Source organism: Tauraco erythrolophus, unplaced genomic scaffold (genome assembly GCF_009769465.1).
Source record: "Tauraco erythrolophus isolate bTauEry1 unplaced genomic scaffold, bTauEry1.pri scaffold_52_arrow_ctg1, whole genome shotgun sequence".
Lineage (NCBI taxonomy): Eukaryota > Metazoa > Chordata > Aves > Musophagiformes > Musophagidae > Tauraco > Tauraco erythrolophus.
Genome location: NW_028238620.1, coordinates 179753 through 190735, shown reverse-complemented (window position 1 = coordinate 190735; position 10983 = coordinate 179753). Strand labels below are relative to the sequence as shown.

General features: G+C 55.6%; 1 protein-coding gene across 1 annotated transcript in view; it reads left to right on the top strand.

Annotated features, from left to right (window-relative positions):
- The first annotated feature begins 1806 nt into the window (after window positions 1–1806).
- Window positions 1807–10983, top strand: part of SCRIB (scribble planar cell polarity protein) — a 112341-nt gene continuing 103164 nt past the window's right edge. Inside the window, 1 exon segment of the mRNA XM_086630835.1 lies at window positions 1807–1968. Within this exon segment, the coding sequence (XP_086486961.1) occupies window positions 1807–1968 (162 nt within the window).

The following is a 10983-nucleotide window of genomic DNA, read 5'->3' as shown; positions in this document are numbered from 1 at the left end:
TCACAGTTTTTGTTTTGTTGTGCTGCTCCTCTGTTTTCTAGGAGACGTAGCTGGGACATTCCTGTGTTTTGGTGGGAATGCTACGAGCCGGTCCTAAAACTTAAATCTCATCTTTCTATTTCCTGATGGCTGATTCGTCATCTCTCTTACAGTCCCTGTAGTCACACACATTTTTTTTCCTTGCTAGTTTCGTGATTTCTGTTGGGGTGCTACGCCAACTGAGGCATCATACCACTCAGTACTTTTGCCCAGAAAAAAAAATTAATGTGGTGTGATTTCTCCATGGTAGAATACACTGCAATTGAGGCAAATGAAAGATTAATGAACACAAATGTTTAAAAATTCCTTCCTTCAGAGTTTCACAGCCATGGCCCATTACCAACAGTGAGGCTGAAGGGCCCTGCAGTTGTTTGGTACCTCTCCCCTCCGTCTGCTCTTCCCGCGTGCCAGTGCCCTCACCCTTCTGCTTGCTGCAGAAACGGTTCTGCCTCTGCAGCATGAGGAAAGCAGAGGACACAGGAGGAGCCCGTGTACTGCCTGGGGTTGGTTGGTGTCCAGGGCTGTTCCTGGGGTGCTGGGCTCTGCCCAGCGTTGCACAGTGTGTGTGTGAAGAGATGCCACATCTGAACAGCGAGAAATGAACAATTGATCTCTAAAAGTTTTACTGTGAGATAAATGTCCGCTCTAAGAGCCGGCGTGGAGCTGGAGACCTGTGTGCAAGGCAAAACCAGCTGGGACAGCATCTCCTTTGGAGAGGAGATGAGCGTAATGACCGGGTGACACAGCTGGGCTGGAGGTGGGAAAGGGAGAGGTGACAAATGAGCAGAAGTAACTGGGCACCAAAGACGGAGTGGTAAAGGGCCTGGGAAACGGTGAGAGCAATGCCGGGTGAGAACAAGGAGGGCTGCATTGTCCTGTGGACAACTCGGAGGTAACAGCTTTACGTTTTGTTGCAAAGCAACACCTGGGGCGGTGTCCCGGGACGGAATGCACGTGCGGATGTTGAGCCTGTCGTCTCGGCGGTGCCCTCCCGTCTGCGCGGGGAGATGGGCGCTGATGCTCTTCGGTTCTCCTTCTGCAGCACTTGCTTTACAAGCCCGTCGTGTCTCCCTCGGCCCGCGTCCCTTTGTGTGCGGGCATTGTTGGAGCTCCGAAGCCTCCTCCATGCTCTGCCTGCCTTCCTGCGCTTTCGGCGGACTGAAGGAGAAGCGCTGATGCCTCGCGGAACTTCACGGGGGCACAGGGTTTTTTTTCCAAAGTATTTTCCTAATATCTCGCAGTATAAACTGGATAAGAGTGAATTGGGGGGGGGGGGGGGGTGTTATTTGGGAAACCATCACGGCTCTGACCGCGGGTGAAACCTGGGACGCTTTTGCCTTCGGATGCCGCTTCTCACGCGTGAGGACCGCGAGCCGCCGGGGCGGGTGTCGCCGGGCGGGTGTCGCTCCGGCACCGCCTTCCGCAGCGCCCGGTGCCGCCCGCAGAGCCGCCCCCCCCCCCCCCGGCGGGCACGGCCCCCCCGCCCGGCGCGGGGCACGGCGGGAGCGGGCTGCGCTTCCCAGGGACGCTCGCGGGGGGCGGGGCGGCCCCAGCACCGACCGGCAGCGGCGGGCCCCGGCGGCGGCGGCGGGCAGGCCCGAGGGGCGGCGCGGAGCCGGGCCGGGGCGCAGCCGGAGAGCGGAGCCGCAGCCGCCGCGGAGCGCCCGCCCCCCCCCCCCCCCCGCACATCCGGGCCCTCCCTCGGGCACGGCCCTTCCCGGCGCGGCGGCTCCCGCCGCGGGCCGAGCGCGGCCGAGCCCCGGCGCGATGCTGCGCTGCATGCCGCCGCTCTGGCGCTGCAACCGGCACGTGGAGGCGCTGGACCGGCGGCACTGCTCGCTGCAGGCCGTGCCCGAGGAGATCTACCGCTACAGCCGCTCGCTGGAGGAGCTGCTGCTGGACGCCAACCAGCTCCGCGAGCTGCCCAAGGTGAGGCCGCGGCCCGCCGCGGGCCTCCGGCGCTCGGCCGCGGGGCCCCGCAGAGGCCTCGGTCCGCTGCGGCCCGGGGAGCGCGGCCGCCGCCCGGCCCCGCCGGAGGCCGCTCTCGGCGGCCCGTGAGCGGGGGCGGCGGGCGCTGCTGCCCCGGCCTACCGGCCCGCGCCTCCCGGCCGCGCCGCTTCCCTCCGCCGCGACCGCGGTGGGGAGCGCGGCTGCCGGAACCGGCGGGGCCGGGAGTCCCGGGGGGGGAGCGGCGGCCGCGGGCGCTCGGGGGCGCGTTGGGGTCCCGGGGCTCCCGCCCGCCGGGGAGAAGCGCGTTAGGGCAGCGAGCCGCCCGTGAGCCGCCCGCGAGGGTTTGCGAGCTCCGGTTTAGCCCGTGACCCGCGGAAGGTGCCGAGTGCGTTCGGTAAAAGCCGTCGCGGGGCTTTGCGCGTATTTCCCGGGAGTTCAGCCTCTGCCTGCGACTGGAAGCGCTTTCCAGTACGGAAAGGGGCTGCAGGAAAGCTGGGGAGGGGCTTGTTACAAGGGCGTGTAGTGACAGGACACGGGGCGATGGCTTTGAACTGGGAGAGGGGAGATTTCGATGGGATCTGAGGCAGAAATTCTTCCCTCTGAGGGTGCTGAGGCACTGGCACAGGTTGCCCAGAGAAGCTGTGGCTGCCCCATCCCTGGCAGTGTTCCAGGCCAGGTCGGATGGGGCTTTGGGCACCCTGGTGCAGTGGAGGGTGTCCCTGCCCATGGCGGGGGGTTGGAACTGGGTGGTCTGTGAGGTCCCTTCCAACCCAAACCATTCTGTGATTCCTCCACGGCTCCGTTCGGCCGCAGAGGCACCGGGGACGAGGCCGCAGCGTGGTGCCAGGCGCTGCCATGGTTCCTCCATGGAAGCAGAGCACTGGAGATGGGCTCAGCAGGCAGCTGCCAGGTGGGTGCAGGCACCCTGGGCAGGAGCCCTGGGCACAGGCCGAGCGCTTGTGCCTGCGCCCTGCGGTGCCACTCCGCAGGGACCCAAACGGTCACGTTCCTGTTCTGCCGGGTCAGCTGGAGCACGGGATGCTGCAAACAGGAACTGGAATTTGAACCTGCCTCTCAGGAGGGAGAAGGCCTTGAGATGTTACTGGGCTGCGGGGTATTCTGCAGGAAGTTTTACCGCGTATCCCTGCAGAAATTGTACCATTTTAAAAAAGTTTAGTTGAGCATTACCTGAGCCAGAGAGAGAAAGGATTTGGCTGTAGCTTGTTTGTATAGGTGCTTGTCAATGAATATCCACCAAGTCACCTTTTTATTTAAAAAATTGAGAAATAGGTGATTGTTTTTTGTTTTAGAGTCTCTCGAGTTCTGGACGTGTTATGAAATTTGCCATGAAATCTGGGAAACGAATCACTGTACAACCCAAAACTTGTTTTTGATTCAGGCCAGAATAATTTGGTTCAGTTTTGTTAAACCGCTCAATTTATGCATTCCTACCTAAGCAGATTCTCTTGCATCGGAACGGCAGATCTCCTGATGTCTCCAATATTTTTGCATTCTCTCTTTCCTGCTTGTCTTCCTTCGGATCACTGCGAGCCAGGCTGCTGTGAGATTCGGTTGTGAGGGCACGTCGTTTGGTTATGGAGTCACCGGTGTGGTACTCTGTCAGCTCTCTTCCATCGTGTAGCGTGGGATCTTGTTATGCTTTAGACGGGGATATTTCTCAAACTGCTGGAGAACGTGTGTTATAGGCAGGTCAGGGCCCACGAATGAGCAGAGGAGGCTGGTTGCGACACACCTGCAGCGAACTTCCCGGTCCGTGTGGTGTTCAGCTCCTTCGTGTCCTGCCGAGCACAGTCCTACCTTCTGTTTACATGGAACCCCTTTGGACTGGCTTTGGTTTGCTTTTGAAGAGCACCTTTTGGATTATAAATGCAATGTTTTATTCACTCTGTGGTCAGATAGGTATCATCCTGTCTGAGGAAGCAGGTGCTGCGTGTCTGTCCTAAGCACTGTGCCTCCTTCCTCGTGTCACCCAGAGAGCTTCTGTTGGTGACCGCTGTTGTTTAACTCCAGCTCCTACGTCTGTCTGGCTTGGGAGCATCAGAGCTCCTGCTGTGACCTATCCTGGGATCATGGGTTCCTCTCTGGTGTTTGAGTTCCCCAAAATTTTTAGACTCTTCTGGCAAAGAATTATTAGAAAAACAATAGAAATTATTAGAAAAACAAATGTCTAGTCTCGAAAGGGAGGCAGTAATGTCAGAAGAGATACAGAGAATGGGGAGCAGAAAATGGCATGATCAGACCCACTGTGCAACAGCTTTTGCACAAGGAATATGAACGTTTACAAGATCTCTTCAATCTGTCTGGAAAAGCTAGTGCCATTCCTCCATCAGATGGCAGAGGTCTGGAGCATCAGAAACGTCCTGGAGAGAGTGAACAGGGAGCAACTGACCACTGTGGCTTCCTGCACCAGGGCTGGAGGGCATTAAGCAAAACCAGAAAGGGGTCAGTTCAGAATAAGTTAAATATTTTTTCATGCAAAATGCAGTGAAGCTGAAGTGTGGAACTACTTGCCATATGATGTAACGGATGCTCAAAGTTTACATGAGCTCAGGAAAGAAGTGGACCAGTTTGTGAGAGAGCAAACATCCACAAATGAGTATATATAGATACAGTCTTGCTTGTGCTGTGTGTCCCAGGAGAGACTTAGAGGAAATTCTGTTCTGGACTCGCTGTGCTGCCACTCTTCTGTACCAAGTACTGTCTGCAGCTGCGGTGGGCTTTGCCCAGTGGTGACGGGGCTCAGCCCATCCCTCAGTGCCCCCTCCCTCCGAAGCCAGGTGTGTCGGATGCATACAGGTGTGGAACAGGAGGGGAAACAAGCAGAGCACCCCTGAGTGCCAGCTGCTCTTGAAAAAAGCCAAGGAGCTGGTGGATGCTGCCTGCCCAAAGATGCTGTGCCCTGGAGTCGTGGCGGGGAGAGTGAGCAGAATTGGGCCCCACAGTCTTTCCCCTTTCCAGCCCCTCACCAAGTTTCCTCCAGCTGGTGCCGTGGGTGGTCTGGAGGCAGCTGATAAGGAGATCTGCGGTTTGGTGGGATGAGGATGTGAGGTTAGATCCACCTGCAGTTTGACCAGTGTGTGTCCTCATGGTTTGTGCTGATAGAACTTACCTGAGCAGTGGAGAGGTGCGCTGTCTGGTTCCAGGCATGGAAATCACGCGCGGGAAGGGCGTTCCGTATGGATAGGGACAGATGCCTAACGTAGCGGTAAGAATCGGCGTGTTATCTAAGGTGGGTATGGGATGAAAATTGAATATAAATTGCCTTTCCTCCAGGGAAGGAGAGGACAGCAGTACTCGATTTGGGCACGTTTTCCCTGAGGGAGGGCGATGGCAGAGGTCTGTGGTCGAGGTGAGGAGGATGCTTTCCAGTTGGGCCGCGCTTCATGGAAACACGCCTTTTGCGTGAGAGAGAGAGACCGGGAGGAGTATCGTGCGTGCCATGAAGGAAGGTGGGAGGAAAGGGTTAAGTGTGCTTGTTTCACAGAACGGGGCTGCCTGTACCCCTTCCTTGGGAGAAGAGTTTAAAGGACTACTGAGGGGAGAGCAGCAAATGGAGATCAGTCAGAAAAAAGAGAACGAGAGAGTACCTGTGGTCTTTGGTCGCAAGTTTGACCGGAGTGAGTTTGTTTTTAAGGGCTCAAGCAGGATTTTTGGGCAAGGCTTCCATGCGGAGGTGATTTTTGAAGCAAAACAACCGAGGGATGGCCGGCTTTCGGAAAGGTCATCTTGTTTTACAGTTGGCAAACAACTTCCCTCGAAAATGTTTGAATTTATCTGAGTCCTGTGGGTTTTCTTCCCTAGTACCCACTGCCAGGCCACCCCTGTCTGACGTGCTTTTGTTTGTCTCTATTCCGCTCGTTCCGGAGTCCGGGAACACTGGCTGTCTCTTTCTGTAGCACCATTTTCTTCTGCACCAGAGCTTCCCACGTCCCCTCCATGCTGCCTCTTTGCTCTTGATCTGATTAGATGACCTGCCTGCCTCCTGGCCCTTCTGGGTTACCCCACCGCGCTCTCCTCAGCTCTCCCTTCCGAGCTGTAGGAGTGAACGCTTCTTTCTCCCCGTCCTGCGGTGCCGAATACTCTTGTGTCTGCTCTTGCTTCTTTTTCCTTTGTCCCGTGTGGAATCTCGCCTGTTTTGAGTCCAGATTTTTCATTATGGTGGCTATACTCGGGTCGTTTGAAGTGGAGATTAAATCTGTGTTAGCAGCATCTGCTGCCTTCTTGCAGGGCTTTGCTGCCAGGGTGATACAGCATGATTTAATGGAAAATGAGAAACTCCATTTGATAAGTTTCCCCGTGCTCTTCACCAAGAGTGTCTGAATTTCAGAGGAGGAAGGGCCTTGCCCTGTGCTGACTCCTGCTGTACCTGGCTTGCAGAAAGTGATTTCTGCAGGACTGTGAGCGTGTGGCACGCTGCATCAGCAGGATAAATACCGGGTCCTTCGGCTGGGGGTGTAGGTTTCAAGGATACAGCCTGCTAAATCATTGCACTAGAGCTGCAAAATCCACCTGACTCATTTAGTCCACTCTCCGTGAGCGCTTCAGAGGTGCAGGTCTCACCAGAAAGGAATGAACGCAGTCTGGAATTTGGAGGAGGAATTTGGAGGTGGTGGACGAGGCTGGTCACAGCCCAGGAGTGGAGTGTGATCAACAGGGATCCAGAGGCTCTTGCTGGGTTTTCAGAGGAGCACTTAGGTTTGGTGTAGGGGAAGGCAAGAGGGAGAGGCTGGAAGAAACCTGGGTGGAGCAGAGCTTGTAGGACCTGGTGGAGGAAGAAGAGAGGGTGGAGCTGAGTAGGGACTGAAAAAAGTCTGTGTGGAGGAGGGAGGAGACCTCTCCTCTGTGTCAGCAGGAGCGTGCAGAGGGATGTTCTGCTGGAAGCGTACCTGGGTCGGAAGTGCAGTGAGGTTGGGGCGGGCTGAGGGATCACGCAGAGAGGGCCAAAAGGAGGAAACGAGAGTGCCAGCTTGGATGCCAAGGGTTTGAGCAGTGGTGGTGCCCAGGAGGCAAGCCCATGGGATGTCTCATGCAGGGGCTGCAGTTTCTCTGCTTTGCTTTTTCCTTGCCAAAGCTCCCGTGACAAATCGGGTCCAGTCCAGAAAAGTGTTTTTTTCTGCTGCCCGGTGAGCTGTTATTAGTTTGCACTGGAAGTTATGAGAGATGGACACCTGGCTGGAGCAGCAGGGCGAGGAGGCCTTTTGGGTCCGGTGCAGATTCCCTCCTGTCCTGGCTTGTTGCTATTTGTGTCTTGGCAAGGCCGTTTCCAGGCTGGTAGCAACAGTCTGGGATTCAGCCGTTCCTCCGGTTCGGCTGCCATCAGCCTGGGGCAAGAGCATTGGTGTCCTTCGTCCGGAGCCTGGGATCCTGCTGCACGGAGCAGGGTGAAACCGGAGAGCAGGATTTGTCACTTTCCCAAGACAAGGTGGGGCCTTGCAAAGCTAATTAAGAGCAGCTTTTAATTTCCTGGCATCTGGGGCGGGCAAGGAGGATCTTGGGTTTTATTTACTTCCATGGAGGAGTAAAGCTGCTGCTTTTAATCTCTCCATGCTAATTGCCCTTCCCTGAGAAAGTCAGGGAACCGGGAATCAGCAGTGACTGGACTCTTCCGTGGTTCTCCGTGCCGTAAGGAGACGGAGCCACCTTTGGTGCCCACTAAGGCTTGAGCGGGGTCTGCACCTGCTCTTGCTCTGCGTGTGAGCTCTTGGCGTCACAGGCTCTGCCACTTCTGCATTTGTTTAACAAAGCAAGCCAAGGAACTGGTTTCACTTGGTTGTTACGAGACCCATGCACCCACCGAGTTGGCACGCCTCTCTGTTCCCTCCTGGAGTTCGGGAGCCGTACAAGTTCATGTGTACAAATGAACGTGGTTTTCTTTCTCCAAAATCCAGATATTCTGGATGTGCTGCTGCCCAGAAGTTGAAATAAATGCAGGCCATTCCACCCTCATCCTTTTCTCCCTGTGCAGTAACTATCTGTCTTATAAATCCTGGGTGGTGACTGGGGGATTTAGGATTTGTGCCAGAGTGGTAACAGTTGAGTGTAGGTTCAGTTATGGAAAGAAGAGCTAATAAAACTCTTGGACATACAAACCAGAGAGCAGGAAAGAGGAGCATAGAAGTGATTTCATGTGTTAGGGTCTACAAATAAGGATTGACTGTTAATGTTCTTTTCTCTGTGAGCTCCAAGGTGTGTAATCACCTTTGTTGTTGGACAGCGTGTGGGTGTGTTACCCTGTGTGGGTCTCAAAAGGAGCTCAGGTCTTGGAGAAAGTTCAAATGAGCATCACAGTGAGGTAAAAAGGCATACTGAGCGGCAAAGAGCTTCATGAAGATTTAGGTGACTGTGGCCTAAATGGTGCTGCCTGTCACCAAATCTTCCTCCGTGTTGGTTTTGTGCAATGTAGGGAGGTCATCAGTGAAAGCACCTACTCTGTCTTCCCCTTGGGTTCAGCTGACCAAGTTATTGTAAACTTCTAGATACGTCTCTGTCGTGGTCAATGGCATCATCCCTGTCTTTGGGTGCATCGGTTGCTGCGTTGGCCTGCTTGGAATGAGCTCGCACCTTTGGGATTCCTTCTGTTCCTCAGTGACAGTTACTGGCACAGATTCACCTTCCCTTCCTCTTGTCCCAGGATGCTGTCTCTAAAGCGCAAATGCCGTGTCCCAGTGGCCCTACAAAGCATTTGCTCATTACCCGATCTGCTTGCACCTCTTCAGATCTCTCATAGTTCCCTTTGGCTGTTGTCTGAATATCTGCCAGGAGTGGATTAAGTGAGTGGTGTTTCACTGATGGGTAGGGATAAAGGCAGGACTAGGTTAACCTCTTTCGGTCTCCTCTGACCTTGTTTCACTGACTCCCCAGTAGAAACTGGGATGAGGCAGGAGCAGTGGTGAAGCAGCATGGTGGATGTTAAGACACCTGGCGTGCTGAGGCAGAGGGATGTGGTGCCCGAAATGCTCTTGCGTTGCAAGGTTCTCTGTGGTTTCCGACTCCTCCTTATTCCATTTCTAGTTCAGGGTGTTTAGTGGTGCCTGTCTGAGCGGCTCCCCTGGGAGCTGCTTTGGCACCTTCCTGTTCTTTGTACTCTTCCTGTTGAGTTGTTTGTGTCTGTATGTCTGAGAAGCTCCTGCTGTCTCCTTCCACACAGGGACGCTCAGTTCTTCTGTAAGACTTGTCCGGTCCCCCAAATGTGCTTCCATGAACCCGAGTGTACAGTCTGCTGCAGTCTGAATACCCTGCTCTGTACCCTTTAATAAACTTGATGTTGTCTGCCTTGTCTCAGTTTCCCAGTTTCAGGGTTAGAGCTTACTTGTTGGATTTTTTTTTGTTTATTGTTTTATGGTGCCTCTCTGTGCTGGAGATGCATCTGTTGTATAAACTTATTGGGTGGTATGATTTCCGCCTCAAGAAAATACAATCCAATTTGAAACAATGGGAACAGGTCATTTTCTAACTCTTGGCATTTTTCCCTGTTGCTAATATTTGTGGCATTACAGATAAGTAAATTACTTTTTCGTAATTGCTAGTTGACCCTTCTTTGGTCAGGAGATGGTTTAGAAGAAGAGAACTCGATGGGTGGAAGAGGTTCCTTCATTACACTGGAGAAGGCTGTTGCTGAGGTGCTGATGTGCCGGGGAGGGCTGGGTGGGGGGAGATGAGTGGTAGGCTGGGTAAGAAAGGGGAAGAGGTCTTTGAGTAGTACTTGGGATATATTAATGGCTTTAAACTGAAAGAGGGGAGATTTCCATGAGATCTAAGGAAGAAATTCTTCCCTCCGAGGGTGCTGAGGCACTGGCACAGGGTGCCCAGAGAAGCTGTGGCTGCCCCATCCCTGGCAGTGTTCCAGGCCAGGTCGGATGAGGCTTTGAGCAACCTGGTGTAGTGGAGGGTGTCCCTGCCCATGGCAGGGGGGTTGGAACTGGGTGGTCTCTGAGGTCCCTCTCAACCTAAACCATTCCATGATTCTATTAGGTTTTGCTTCTTCATCTGTAGCCAGAACACCGTCCCATGAAATGATCTCATGAGTCTCTTCAGATTAATGCTTTTGTAGTGTTTCAGCAGAAAACGTCACTGGATGCTCCGTGTCTGCTGCAGGTAGTGCTGATGCGTCGGTGGCACTTGTCCTTTGGACTCTGGCCAGCCCAGCACAGGACTGGGGGTGCGGGTCGCTCGGGCGCTGGTTTTACGCCCTGGCCCTCTGTTTGCGCGGTCGCGGGGTGCCGCCGTCATGTTGCAGGTGCCGTCGGAGGCCGTGAATCGCTGCAGTCCTGGGGTGAAACCCCCCAGCCCTTCGCAGGAGCGAGGTGGTTAATTGCAGTGTCTGGTCTGGTTCTGGCGTGGGGATTTCCTCCCCGTGGCCCAGATGGGTTTGTGGCTCCGTGTGGAGCAGAGGATCCCACTGGTTCCGCGCTGTGCTGGCGGCAGCGAGCCGTCTGCGGGAGCACGCTGCCACGGTCCAGGCCCCAGAGGGATCCGCCGTCCCCGCTTAGGACGCCTGGGAAGAAGCAGCTGGTGAGCCTTTGGCTCGGGGACAAGGTGCTTTGTTTAGCTGGAACGCGTTCCTGAGCTTAAGGGCTTCTGTACATCTGCAGTACGTTCCTCAGGGCCCGATACGTGGGGCTGCACAGTCGGAAATCGCCCGGTCTGCGTCAGGGAGGGCTGAGTCGGTGGCAGCAGGGTGTGCCAGGTGGGTCTTCTCCCGCTTTGGGGCTCTGGCATGCGTGGGGCACGTGGAGTGGCTGCCGTGGCGGCGTGCTCGGGGGGTGCCCTGCCCCCCAGACCCACCCGTGCATCTCCTCCCCGTGGGTCTGCCGGGGCGGGCAGGCAGGGAGCGTCCCTCTCCTGCGCTGGGGGGGCTGGCGGGCAGGAGCACCCCCTTTGCCGTCCCTGCTGGAGCGCGGGGAAGGCGGCTGCCCACGGCAGCCCGGCTGCGGAGCAAAGCTCGGCCGAGGGCTGCTGTGCCCGGCGTGTGCT